Here is a 14,444-nt window from a genome sequence, read left to right as displayed (position 1 = left end):
AACTGTATTTCACTTGGAAAAAACCCCCGTATTTTAGAAGATCATCCGGAAGTGGCCGAATGCAGCAGGGAAAATCCCAGCTACAATAAGGTGTGCCCACACAGTGAGGTGTTATGAGCACTGCTGGAGCTGGGATTTTAAGAACACTTATGTCTTTGGGAACAGTTATCCGTTTAATTGGCTTTTCAACTCGGACCTACCTCATTAGAGGAGCTCACATGAGCTTTATGGGGTGCTTGGGGTTTTTTTTCCCATTCTCACAAATCTTCATGTACAGTGGGATTGAACACAGCTTGGGTGAGGTGGTGAGAAGGATCATGGCTCTGTGCATATACGTGTGAAAAATGCCAATCACTTGGTTTTAAAATTTTAGAAGTTTAATAGTAATAAAATGGTTATAAAAATAGTAATACAATTAGAGTAATAATAATTTGCACAATTTGAAGTAGGACAATATGAGACAATAGAAACAGAGTTACGGACGTCTGTAGCAGTCTCTATGGACATAAGCAAGGCTCCTTGGAGGATTTGAATCAGCATTTTTACTTCCTGACTTCCTAACCCCCACCCTAGAGCATATCCCTGTAACCCTATAGGTTAGGACTTCATTGGTCCAAATCTCAATCCTCCTAAATCCTATAAAAGGTGCACATTTTAGCCCACTCGTCGGAACGAGTGCAGACCGGACTCTTCGCATCAATAAAGACATCTCTTCGGAACCTCCGTCGCCTCTTCTCCTCTCTCTCGTCCGCTGTGCCTCTCGCCCTGGGCTGACCCTGCCAAGCAGGCAAGCTGAAATCCTGAGCTGAATATCACTAGAGCTGACAATCACCTATGCTTGCTGGCAATAGCCCTGCGGCCACGCCTGAGCTACGCCGGGTCCTCGGGCGTTTTGTTCTCAAGGGGAACAGGGCTCCTGAGGCAACACAGAGGCATTATTAATAGACGTCCGGGTACCTTTTTCTGGGCAGCACAAGCCCGAAAAAGGACCCCCGTTAACAGGGGATTAACCCTTAAAACAATAGCCTGTTGCATATTCATACACCTCATACATGATGCATAAATTCCATTCAAACACAGGATTCTGTCTGGTCATCGTCAACTTCTTCCTCTTAATCCTAACGGCATCGTCCTGCCTGAGTGAGGCGGGAAGAAGATCGTTTCTCCTGATAATGGAGCAATAAATTCTCTTTCTCTGAAAAATTTAGATGTCCTGTGACTGCTATCTCAGTGCGAGTCCTTTCTTTAAAAAAATATCTTACATAGCATAGTTTCTATTTTAACATTTTGTTATAACCTAAAACTATATTTACCACACTATTTAAGAAAATTAATACAGCATTACTTTCTAATACAACACATATAATATTCATTTTAATATTTGCGAAAAGCCAATCATAAAATACGCATTTTTCATATACACAACAATGGCTACGAACTTCTAGGGCGCCACTGGCTTATCTCAGAGCGTTCAGAAATACAGAAGCGGGTCGGAAGCACCCACCACCCCATCCGGCGAGACCCCGCTCCTCGCAGGCCGCGCCGGGGCTGCCATCACGGCCCGGGCTCCTCCTCCCCGTCGCGGCCCGGGCTCCTCCCTCGCCGCGGCTGCGCGCCGGAGCGGTGCCGGGCCTAGGGGCCTAGCGGGGTCGATGCTGCGCGGGGCCGCGCTGCTCCCCCGCGCCCTGGGCGGCGGCGGCGGCGGCTGCTGCTGCTGCGCGGCCCGCGGCTGGGCGGGCGCGGCGGGCGGCGGCTCCCGCCCGCGGGCCGCCCTGGGGCTGCCGCCGGGCCGCGCCTGGAACCGGCGCGCGGCCGTGGCGGCCGTGCCGCCGGGCGCCCGCGGGCTGCGCTGGGCCGGTGAGTGTCCTGTCGGGCCCCGGGACATGGGGGCGGGGGCAGCTGCGCTGCGGGCGGCCGGGCCGGGCGGGTCGGGTTCGGGTTGGGGTTCGTCGGGGCCTTGTCGTGAGCGGCGCTTCCTGACGTGTGTGCCGGAACCTGGGAGCGGGGCACCGCGCGGCTCAGTGCCAAGGGCGGTATGCTGGAAGTAGAGCTGTGTTCTCTCCCCGCAGGTAAATTTTACCAACATGCCCCCACTGAGAGCTCCCAAGCCACCCTAGCCAGCGTGTCTCCTGTTTTTGCCGTGGTAAGTACCTGCAGGCATTTCCACCAGCGAGGGCAGCCGGTGCAAGATGATGGTGCTTTCCCCCTCTGGTTTGGTTGGTTGTTTTGTAATCTTAAGGCATTATAAAAACAAGTGGATTTGTGTCTTGGAGAACATCCCTAAGTTCTAAATTGTTGCTTTGAGCTACTCTGATTTGAGGACCAGTTGGAGTACATAGTGTTGATGAAAATGCTTTTCTAAGGCCCAGCATCTGCTGGAAGTTCTCTGGCTCTAATTGTGAAACCAAGTTAACTCTTGGAAGTGTTGCAGTCAGAACTTTCTTCTTAAGTTTATCAGGGCTTGCTACTACCTTATTAGTCCTGTGTCTTGGTATAGCTGCAATTCTAAGCAAACATAGAATTTGGTGGAAAACAAGCTCTCTCTATGCTGTCTTTTTAAAGGGACTAAAGGCTGTTTACAAGCTGCCTAGTTTGCACATTATGGTTTTCTTTTAAATATATATATTGTGAAAAATCCCATTATTAGTGCCAGTGAAGGAAGATGTGGTCCCCTTGTTTATAACAAAAAGCAGTCATTCTGCTTTTCAACAAGGTGCTATGTAACCTCCTTGCAGCCCTACTGGAATGAATGCTTAGGTAGGCTTAATTCACTGAAAGACAGTTTAAAAGTCAGTAATGTTGGATTAAGCTACACTGTTTATGAGGAAAAACATTAAACTTCATTATTAATCCAGAATGGCATTCTTTCCAAGAAAATAATTTTACTAGGAAATACGAGCATTAAGTGAATAATATGAATGACAGATGCTAAGACAAGAGGTATTTAGTTGCAGGCTACAAGCTAAATAGTATGTCTTTGCAATACTTGATGTGAGCGCAAAACCTAACCATACAGTCTGTGGTAATCTTTACTTTTTAAGTTTTATTTTTAAATTTTTCAGAGTGTTATAGAGCAAATAGCTGAATTTTCAATCCCAGGTGTAAGATGCCTCTTCTCTGTGACATCCAGTGATAGGATGCATGGGAATAGCTCAAAGCTGTGCCAGGGGAGGTTTAGACTAGACATTAGGAAGCAATTCTTTACCAAGAGAGCAGTCAAACTCTGAAACAGGCTTCCTGGAGAGGTGGTCAATATCCCAAGCTGTCAGCATTTGAGGCATTTGGACAGCATCCTTAATATCAGGCTTTAACTTCTGGTTAGCCCTGAACTGGTCAAGCAGCTGAACTCTGATCATTGTAGGTCTCTGCCAACAGAAGTAGTCTGTTCTAAGTCTGATCCTCTGTAAATCACCTTAGCAAGGTTTGTGTAGGAACATGGACATGCAGATGATACTGGTCACAAACACAGTGAAACGTGGTCAATTCATGCAATTATTTTGCTTAATTGTGAATAGAGAGCATAAAAGTTGCTTTCTCTTCATAATGTGTTTTTCATTTGGATTTTAGGGAAGTGCAAATACTTTTAGAAATTGATTTCTTGTTTTATAGTGGTTCTGTGAAACAAATTTTTTTTTTCCATTCCTCCAGATGAAGTTTGACAAAGAGGGAAATACTACCTATTTTGGTAAGTTTTGATTGTAGTTCTGTTTGGGTTTGTTTGAGCTTTTTCCTTGTCCAGAACAGAAAAGCCCAATTGAAATCTACTTGGTTAAAAAAATTATGTTTTAGATATTTCACTGTGTTTATGTTTGAGATGTTGCAGCATTTCTTCTGTTTTCCTGCCTTCCATTGGGCCTTCATAGCATCTCTATTGTTACAGTTTTTGTACATTAAGTAATATTTTGAAAATAATATATTACCATCTCTCACAGGGAGGTAATTTTTGCTTTGCCTTTTTTTTTTCTGGCCACCATGCTACTTTTCCTGCCTTGTCTGTCCGTGTAGGATTATATGTGCTTTCTTGAAGGAGTCACTTGTTTCTGATGTGAAATTAATTGTCGTGGCCAACTTTTTCGCTTATATCTAGAATTTTTCCAATCAAAATACAGTCTTTTAAATGTTGTAGAAAATAACTTGGATTGAGACGTCAATAGGAGGAGAACCTTTAAGAATAGCTGGGTTGTTTTGTTGTGGGACTTGGTAACACACTAGGATGTCATTTTGGAACATATGTGCTTGTCCTCTAAATGTCTTCATCTAAAAATATTTTCGTGATAGAAAAGAAGAAAACAGAATTGTACCAGGAGTTGGGTCTTCAAGCTCGAGATCTAAGATTTCAACATGTGATGAGCATTGCAACCAGGAACAACAGGATCATTATGAGAATGGAGGTAATGGTTTCCCTATAGCTGAGTGTAAAGCCTGTCTCATCCTTGCACTTTGATTTTCTTGCACAGCCAGAAAATAGCAGCTTTCTGTGACGTGCAGTCCTGCAGTAAATGTGTCTTTGGAGCTCTGCCTAGCAATCAGCTGTACACATTAGTGACCATTTTCCTTGTTGAACCCTGGAGAAACATTACTAACATTGTCGCAGAGGTAAAGGCTGGTGCAGAGCCTCATCTCAATCAGCACAGTGCTGTGTCTGAGCCTGTTTGCAATTAGCATGAGATTTTGTTATATTCCTACCTGAAATGACATTTGAAGATTGGTTTTATCAAAGCCCAAATCATCAAATGTGCTACAGTGTTATGAGAAATCTTCAGTGAGTTTTTTTTCAGACTCCTTACATGTACTGTCTTTTTCAGTTCTTGAAGGCTGTCATAACACCAGAGTTTCTTCTGATACTAGATTATCGTAATTTAAGTCTGGAACACTGGCTCCTGAATGAACTAGCATCTCAGCTGGCTGGGGAAGGTCAACTAGTCACATATTCCCTGCCCTTTGAATTCCGAGCCATAGAAGCAATTCTGCAGTACTGGGTGAGCTATCTCATTTTTTAAAAATGTTTGACTTTTTAAAAAAGTATGACTTTAGTCTTGTGTTAATATTTACATGTATATATTTTTAAATGTATTCTGCATTTTCACTTTCTCTTTTTTGTTTTGACCCCTTAGTTCTTACCATTTTGTGTGTAAGTGTGTTTTCCTTCCCTTTCCAATAAATTGCTATTTGGATATGATGGCTTCACCATCGTTTGGAAAATTAAAAAACAAGTCAGAATTCCTTTCTAGAGACATGTTGTAGCTGGAATGAAAATCACACAAATGTGCTGAGGTTTTGGCCTCTTAAGCAGGAGTTAGATGAGATTTCTAGCTATCATTAGAAATCTGTGCTTGCTAATTCTAATATAACATTTATAGACATTAGTGTTTTAGCTTTATTAGCCTTACTGGTGTGGTTGTCACTGGGTTTCAGTTCACTTTCTATGAGTTACTGTATTGTGCTTTGTACTGTGGCTTCGTGTTTATGGGGTAACCATATAGGAAGTATTTCCCAGGCATTGGAAAGCAGGTTGTATTAAATACCTATTACTGTGAATTCTGTGTTGAGAGACAGGAGTCAGTTGCCCAAATCATTCTAAATGAATTATTTTAATTCTTATGAAGGATCATGTTGTTATCTAGATCAGCAAACTGCAGGGAAGACTTAACACTTTGCAGCCTCAGATCCTTGAGACACTGGAAGCCCTAGTGGATCCCAAGCTTTTATCTGTGGATAGGAGTAAACTACACATTCTTCTGCAAAATGGCAAGAGGTAACTAAGAATAAGCTGTGAAGACACTAGAAGATGACCATAGAAAATGGCATGCATTAAAGTGCTAGAAAAATGGTATCTGATAATAATTTCCTGAATTACTGTAATGCTGGATTGTGCATCTTATTTGGAAATGTAAAAGTCAGTATATGAATTACCTGTGATACGGTAGGAAAGGGAAAGAAATTCTGAAGAGTCAGAAATAGTGTCATGCTTCTTAAATAGCATCTGACAAAACAAAATAATACCTAACAGAATGAAACTGTGTGAAAATGTAAACCTTAAAAAACCTTCCCTTTAATGTAAACCTTTGTAAATCTGTGTACATCTGTGCTTTGAGGTTACTTGTACAATGCTACCCTTCATGTATTGGCCTCTCTCATATGATAGTGCAAACATGTGCTTGCTATGTGCTGAAAGAGTGCTTGTTTTTTTTGGTTTACAAATACAACCAGAAACACATCTGGATGCCCTTTAGTGTGTGTCTGTACCTCACTGGTCCCCAGACAGATCACTGCCACAGCTATGTGTGTGGCTTGTAGAGCATGTTTTGAAGGAGCTCTTACAACCCTGCAAGGAAGTCTTCCCTGGCCACTCCGTCTGGCGAGGGTGCTGGCTGGCAAACTCGTGTAGAGATTACCTTACTGGTGCCACTGGGTATTATTTGACCTTTTGCCTGTTCTTCTTTCAGCTTGTCAGAACTGGAAACAGATGTTAAAGTTTTCAAAGAAACGATTCTGGAGATCTTAGATGAAGAAGAAGTAATAGAAGAACTCTGTCTGTCAAAATGGACTGATCCACAAGTGTTGTATGTATAGTTTGAAACCATATACATTTTTTTAACAGTGGATTTTGTTTGAGGAAAACTTGAACACTAAACTGGATGTTTACTGCTAAAAGCCAGAAGGAAAAAGTCTTTCTAATTTTTTTTTCTACCCTAATGCTTGCTACTTCAGAAACCATTGTAGTCGCCATTTTGGAGAGGAACTCCATTGTTACACAGTTACAAATAGTTCTTGACGTAACAGGCTGGATCATTTAGTATGTGATGGGATGGGAGCATGATGGCAGAAAAAGCAAATGTTATTTTTCGATATAAATCAACACATTCTGGGAGCATTTTCTTCGGTTTCACCAAAACATGGCAGGTTTTAAAGCTTGCCTTGAATAGGTCAGACTCCACACTTCCTTTACTAGAAGTGTTCTGAACACCTTGCTCCTAGCTTTTTGCTCACCAGCAGAACCTGAAAGAAAGAGGCCTTGGTGCAACCTTGGGCACCTGAAGGACAGCATTCCAGAAGATGTATGTGCAGAAACAATCCTATTGCACTCTGGGGTTCTGGTGAAGGACAGCACACAGCAACAGCAGCACTGGTCACTTTAATAAAAACTAAAAACCAGAAAGATAATGTATACAATTTCCACATATGTTTTGGGCTGAATTGTATTTAAATCTCAGGCACAGAGATGTGTTTTATATATAAGCAGACAACAGAAGTTACCTTCCAGAGTACTTTGTGAAGTTGCTGAATGACACTTTTGCCTGACTGCAGTGCCTATACGTTGTAATCCTGTTCATATGGTGTGTGGATTTGAAGTCTTGCCCTGCAGAGCTTAATCTAAATGTGCAGCAGAAACTCAGTGTTCCAGAAGTGGGACATGGTTTGCATTTCTAAGGCATCTTCTGGAACAGTATCAGAAGTAGCTCTAAATTCTAGCTGCTCCTGAGTCAGCAGCTGGTCTTTTTCCGGTTTTGCTCACAGCCTTCCTTTAGATTTAATACAGTCTGCTGGCAGATTTTGCCTTATCTTAGTGTGTAGGGGATCTAGGAAAGATCCCAATGGCACCTTATGCTTGTGTCAAGAGAAACACACAAGCATCCCTTCTTTCAGACACCAGTGCACAAGGGTAGGAGAGGTAGTAGGGGGTTGGGTGAAGAGCTGCAGGATGCACAAGGCCCACCAGGAAACACAAGCCACGACAACACATTTGGAGGCACATTGGCCACGTGTGAACAGCTCTTTTTGGATATAGGATTGATACAACTGATAGGTGGTATTTGGTGAACTCAAATTTGAGTTCATTCTGAAAGGATGTGGAAGAGGCCAGTTAGGCAGTAGGTGCTGTCGGAGATCTTCTGCAGCAGAATGGTGAACTTAGCTCAGAGAGATGAGGCAGACCTCTTAACTTTGTGTGAAGGAAGGCCAGAATGTGGAACAGTCAGGAGACAGATGGAGACTAGTTAATGAAAGCACATCCAGTGGCAGTTATTTTCATGTCTTTGTGGCTGTCTTTATTTAGTATATCCCCAGAGAAACTGATGTAAATGTAAAGATGCTCATCAAGTATGACCTTGAGCTGAATCTGTAATACTGCAGATAGTGCTCTAAGACTTTCAAGTCTGCAGCTCCTCTCATCTCCATGCAGTGAAAACCTCAAAGTTTGGAGGGCTTTCAAATCAGGTTGGCTAACTCAGTTTCTGCCCCAGAAAGAGAAAAACTAGGTGCTCTGTTAAAGGTCCTCAGGGAGCTTATATGAGTTGATTTGTAAGTCATACCACTTATTTTCATGGAAAACCATTTAAGAGATGTTCCTTGAGCAGTCAGTAATGCCAGGAGGAGATTCATTAAAAACTTCAGACTCTCTCGAGAAATGGTCATACCACAAAACAAAAAAATATGAACAATCTTCCTGGCTTTGCTGCTTAGTTTCCAAGCTCTTGTGGACCTCAGATGTCTCAGTTTCATGTAAACAATGCCAGAATCATGTATTTCAGAGGAAGGCTGCTGCTCCAGCAGTAGCACTCTGAAGTAAGATAAAAGTTTTTCAAAAGTCACTTAAGAGTGGAGCATCTTTCATGAAGATGGTCATTCCTTGGCTGCTTCAGGACTGAAGAATGCTTTGCAGCAATTGCTGTGGGCAGCTCAAATGCGATTCTACTAAACCATTTTAATATAACCTAAACCATCTCCATCACTGTGTAATTGTTTGTGTATTGGCTTTGTGTTGTTTTATTGTCGGGAGTTTTTGACTGCACTGGTACCAGCTCTCACCACTTGAGGGCATCAAAAAGTTAATCTGTCAAAATAGTTAGCATTTTATATTAACTTAATAATATACAACATTTTTATAACTTTTTAACTTTTTAATATCCAAAAAAAATAAAATTTGTGGTGGTGTACATACTTTGAGCACATCAAATGTTAACTTCACTATTTAAAATAATTGAATTCCTCTGCTGAGGTGCTGATAAATGTAGAAGTATTTATTTTATTTTATGCTGTTGGAACTGATGGGAGTTCCTCACCAAAAAGTTGGATTTTGTGGTGTAGTGTCTAACAGCATTCTTGTTCCCCACAATTCTTATGTGCCTTAACAGACCAGTAATACACTTCTATACAATATGAATGTATATACATATATGTACATATAACCAGGAAAATATAAATTGTTGCTCGCAGTGAGGAGAGTACATCTGGGATTGACCATGCAGAGGAAATGGAGCTGCTGTTGGAGAATTATTACAGACAAGCAGAAGATCTTTTAAATGAAGCTCGTGAACTCAGAGTACTGATTGACGACTCAGAAAGCATCATCTTTATCAACCTGGACAGGTTAGCTACCATCTGTTAGATTACCAAAATCTGGAATTTAGACTTTCTTGGCCTAGACTTTCTCAAATTTTACTACAAGGAAAGTTGGAGAATTCTGTCTTAGTGAGGGTTGAATGGACTTGTAGTCACAGCAGCTGTATTGCACTTTTCTAGTCGTGAACTGCACAAAGCAAAGGAAGAAGATAGCCTAATTAGTGTGTGTAATTAGTATGTAACTATGTAGCTAGGCAGCAATCTTGCCTAGTGGCAAAACCCACCTTCTCCTAGACTCTTCAGGGGAGCTAGCCAATACAGGAAATATCTGCAAATTGAGAAGCATATTAAAATTCTATTCAGAAAAGATTACTAACCAGAGTCTGGCTAGGCTACTCAGGTTTCCAGGACAAGTTAATTATTACTCTGTAGAGTGATACAAAAATTAATAACTTGGGAGCAAGTTTCTCTTTCTCTTTGAATGCTACATTTTTCACTTTTAGTCAGATTTCTTACTGAAAAAGCGTTGTAGCTTGCATTTGCATGAATGTGCCACTCTGAGGTCAGTGTTTAATATTCTTTCTCCTCTGCACTGAGGAGTTATCTGTAGAAGCACTTTGTGGATGCTGTATCAGGAAACCACAAAAACCTTCTTGTGGAAGACTTGAATATGAAATTCACCCAAAAGGACTGAAGTTTGTAGTCCCGCAGCATTTAGCAACTCCATTTTTAGTAAAATGTATTAATTTGCAAGGTAACAAAAAATTTTTGTCCATTGTGAATACAGATATAGAAATTGCAGCCAGATGGTGGTAAGAGGTTACAAATTTCAGCAGAAATTTACTATTTCTCTGTATATACATACACCTCTGAGAAGTGAGCAATACTGGAAAGCCTGATGATGGTTAAGCAGAACCTGCTGCCTTTAAAGGTGTCCAGATGTAGCAATGTCAAAATAATAGTCTCTTTGTACTGTTGTTTCATGATCTTTGCAACTGAGTTACATAATTTCAGCATTCCTCTCTTTCAGACTTCCTCTCTTTCACTGTTTTTAGTGCATTTTATATGGAATTTAAGTATTTAGGCAGCAAATAAATTTTTGGGTTCCCCTTACAGATGTTTCTCCCTTCTTTAGCCACCGTAATGTGATGATGAGGCTGAACTTGCAGCTGACCATGGGGACTTTCTCTGTCTCTCTCTTTGGACTCATAGGAGTTGCATTTGGTATGAACTTGGAGTCATCCCTTGAAGAGGTAAGGAACAAGTCCTGCGTTTATCATAAAATGTGTGTCCTGCTCTTACAGCTTATTTCATATTTGGTACAACTTCATTCTTTCCATGGACAAAGCTCCAGGGATTCATGTGTTCATACAGTCACTTCTTTTGTAAGCAAATTACTGCATGGCAAACTGCACAGTATTGTATTGCAGCCTTTTTTCTGTGTCATGTCCATGGAAAAGAAGTGGGAATACAAATTTTTGGGTGTATAAGTAGTTGATTATAAAGTAGTATTAAAGTTTTGTTAATGATCATCTATTCTGACAAGAGCAGCTTTGTCTTCCAGATACAAGGGTATCTGTCAAGCAGCCAGGGCATTTCCAGCACATCAGAGGAAGTACTTTACTGTCAGTAATTGTTTATACCTAAACTGGGGAGGAAGGAGTACCATCTGGGGGGTACAACTTTAAAACTGCACATGCCACCTTTAAAACAAACAAACAAAGCAAAGACTTCTTCCTTTTTCAAATCAGTTAAATATAAGGATTAAGTTTTCAAACTTCCAATGAAGGAAGGAAAACTGCAAGGAACAGTAACAGAATACAGTACAGTGATCCTAAATAAAATGCTTTGCTGTGAAACAGCCCTTTTTCCAAGGAAGGGTTTGACTGTTGATGGTGGAGAGTTTACTGCTTCCTCTTATAAAGGAAGAAAACACTGGTGGGGAGTGAGAGATTATCTTTGGGTAATCCCTTTTTTGAGAGATAATTGGATGACTAATGGGAGTGTTCTGTTGGTAGGACCCCAGGATATTTTGGTTGGTGACAGGGATTATGTTTCTGGGAAGTGGTCTGATCTGGCGGCGCTTACTTTCCTTCCTTGGGCGGCACCTGGATCCTCCGCTACCTCCTCACGTACGTATGGCTGGCTGGGGCTTCTGCCTCACACTCTGCTTGTACAGTCCATTCCTAAGGCAGAAAATAAGATGGCTTAGATGGATAGGCTACAAAGCATGGCAAAATTCAGCTCAGGGTCTGCTCCATGACAGAGAAGGTGCTCCCTAGCTGGACTGAAGGAGATGGGGAGCTCCAGCACTGGGCAGAAGTGAAGCTGCAGGCTGTTCCATGAGAAGTGCTGTATTTACTTTCACCTGGAAGCCCAAGGAGAGCTGGGGCTAATGATAGAAGCAGTCCTCGTCCTCCTACCCACATACTAACTCTGGATCCATAGTCCTTGACTTGTAAAAGAGTAAGTGGAGCTAAAAGGATGATGAGGATGAGCACTAGCTGTAACATCTCTCTGGAGAATGATGCTGTGGTTGTCATGTCCTCACTCTCAGTCTGAAGTTTGTAATAGTTTCTTACATATGCACCAGTTATCTTTGTCATTGAGGGTACCGAGTTGTAGGAAGATTTCCAAAGAGACCATGCTCTGATCAGCATGTATGGTCATTTTCCCTATTGACTGCACTTTCCAGGACTTGTGGAACTGTGTTGTCTACCTCATCTCTGCACTGTAATATTTATAGCAGACATGTCAGTAAAGTCAAAAGTTAAGTTGCTACAAGTGACAAAGGGAGGCTCAGATAAACTCCCCTTCTTCCCTCTCCTCTTTTGCTACTAAGAATCAGCTGGCAGTAGTTGTGGATTGTTGACTATGGCTACAATTTACTAGAATATCCTGAAGTGTAGTTCAAAACAAAGTCCAGCTCATACTGACTGACTTGGAGAAAGATATTGGGAGCTATTAGGGAGGGAGAAGCCAAAGACACTGTTCTGAAAATAAGGGGAGCAAAATCAGGGTTCAAGCATCTGTGGAGCCTTACTTCCTTCTGCCACATATAGAGCAGTTTCTCATGTAATCAGGCTGTTTTGTTTCTTGCCTAGGTTCCTGCAGCTTTGAAAAAATCCCAACCAGCAGCTGGAAGAGTGGACATAAAGACCAGTCTTAAAGGAGAAACATTTGGGCTGAGCAGAAGCACATTAACAAACCAGTAGGAACAGCAGGAACAAAGAGACTTTCGTTGTTACAGGGTGGACTTCGGACTCTTTCCTTGTATTTGTTCTTCCTTATTGAAAACTGCAAGAATTTCTAAACTTGCTAATTTAATATATATTTTGTGCCAAAAACCTACAATGACATTTTTAATGCTCACGCACATAAGGAGAGAAACATGAGGGCAAATAGCAAAATGCTTTCTATAGTAGTTTCACCTCCACCCCATGTATGTGCCTTTAGTTTTCTGTACCACATACATGTACTTACTTTTTGGGCATTCTCATTTGTAGTGTTTCTGTCAAATGGTGCTTTGCTTTATGGCCTTTCATACAGAGAACAGAATTCTTGGCTTAAAGAAGGAAGCAGTCAGGATTGATCAATAATTCTGGTTCTGAACTGCAGATTTAGGAATCTGACTTCAAAGAAAAATCCACCCCAAGAGTGACTTCTTGAATGGATTTTTAAGGCCCTATTTAATTGCAGAGAACAGGTTTTCCAAAGCAAAAAACATACCTGTATCTCTCGTGAAGCATGACTTCTAGATTGGTGGCAGTGAGAAAAAAAGGAGCAATAAAAGGCTTTGAAATTTAGCTGCTAATCTTGTATATTCCTTAACAATTAATTTAGGCTCCAAACAGCAGTTCTAGGAACAGGGCAAACGGGCCTATGGATAATGCCCACTTGCATTTTCCATCTGACACTGTTTCAACACACATTGATACAGCTGCAGTTTACACCTCCTTGTGTTGCCATAATTCAAATTCTGGTAAAAATCATCAGCTGGGTTGTTGGTTTTTCTTAAGGTGGGCTGTGCTTTTCTCTCCAAGACAAAGCATGGACTAGCCTGCATCACAGTAAGTAGCCAGGTTAGTTAAAGGTTTGGAAGCCTGTTGTCCTGTGATGGGCTGAAGGAAGGAGTAGAAGCCTTATGGCAACTATTTCTGTTGTTCTTAGGGCTTCTCTTTAAGGGTGTAGTTCTCCACTGGTTTCTCTCAGGTTGTAGAGGGAGCATGAAATGTGTCTAAATCACGTCACACTGTCCATTTCTTCTTTGGGATTTTTTAATCTATCTGTAACACAGTGAGCAGCTCCATGTAAATCATTGTACTAGCAGGGTTGAAAAGACAGTAGCTGTAGCTGTGAACATTCTTCTCAGGACTAATGAGTTAAAGATGGAAATAAAAAGGTTCGTAAGTTAAAGCTGTCCAGGCCTGTGATTCTGGTTTGGTTAAAGTCAGTTCTATGTGTTACTTTCCAACAGTTCTTCTCTACATGACTTTAAGTACAGATACTAATGGCATGAGAAGGTGAGAAGGATAATGATCTTGTAATGCTTTTGAGTTTTTTAGCTGAGTTTTTTGCAGCCTTTAAGCTTAGCAGGTAAAGTAGTAAAAAATCACCCAACTGAGCAGTCCAGTGGAAAAAAACAATTACTCACATACCTTGGCTGATAAACCCCAGGAATCTCAGTGTGTGAAGGGAGATAGATGCTGATATTTTCAAATGAGCTGTAGTTTCTTTAGGCCAGAACTGATATTGGTGCAGCTGTTAGGGAAGCTTTCTCATAAACTTTTTTGCAGGGAGGCTTCTGTGAACTCCTTTTGACTCTTTACCTGTACGTAACTGACTCAAAGCACAATAAAAACATGGAGCAAAAGATGTCTTCTACAAGACTGCTTTTTATCTTGTAGAAGACATAGGCAAATGTTTAAAGTTTTTCTTACAATTCAAGTAACCAAAATGCCGTCAAGTGCAATAAAATTATGTGGAGGTCATACACAGAAGAAAGCCAGTGGAGAGTGTATGCTCAGAATGGAATTGCTACAGAACCTACTGGTTTTGTCAATTTTGATTTCAAGAGAAAATGTTTATTCTGCCCTTAAAAG

At 41.3% G+C, this 14,444-nt stretch overlaps 1 protein-coding gene across 1 annotated transcript; it reads left to right on the top strand.

Annotated features, from left to right (window-relative positions):
• The first annotated feature begins 1,652 nt into the window (after positions 1–1,652).
• MRS2 (magnesium transporter MRS2) lies at positions 1,653–14,210 on the top strand. Its single transcript, XM_030963915.1, has 11 exons — positions 1,653–1,857; positions 2,070–2,143; positions 3,649–3,685; positions 4,279–4,391; positions 4,806–4,979; positions 5,625–5,755; positions 6,447–6,563; positions 9,217–9,369; positions 10,478–10,595; positions 11,361–11,474; positions 12,447–14,210. Exons 1-11 carry the CDS (start codon positions 1,653–1,655, stop codon positions 12,555–12,557), a joined length of 1,347 nt encoding a protein of 448 aa, XP_030819775.1. The 3' UTR covers positions 12,558–14,210.
• Positions 14,211–14,444: the final 234 nt, after the last annotated feature.

The sequence above is a fragment of the Camarhynchus parvulus genome, chromosome 2, assembly GCF_901933205.1.
Source record: "Camarhynchus parvulus chromosome 2, STF_HiC, whole genome shotgun sequence".
Lineage (NCBI taxonomy): Eukaryota > Metazoa > Chordata > Aves > Passeriformes > Thraupidae > Camarhynchus > Camarhynchus parvulus.
This window is presented reverse-complemented; position numbering and strand designations above follow the sequence as displayed.

Bases quoted from the DNA above. Each gene is read 5' to 3' on its own strand.
- MRS2 (XM_030963915.1), top strand. From the start codon at position 1,653: ATGCTGCGCGGGGCCGCGCTGCTCCCCCGCGCCCTGGGCGGCGGCGGC. The intron at 3,686-4,278 runs GTAAGTTTTGAT...TTTTCGTGATAG, and splicing joins GGGAAATACTACCTATTTTG to AAAAGAAGAAAACAGAATTG. The intron at 10,596-11,360 runs GTAAGGAACAAG...TTCTGTTGGTAG, and splicing joins TGGAGTCATCCCTTGAAGAG to GACCCCAGGATATTTTGGTT.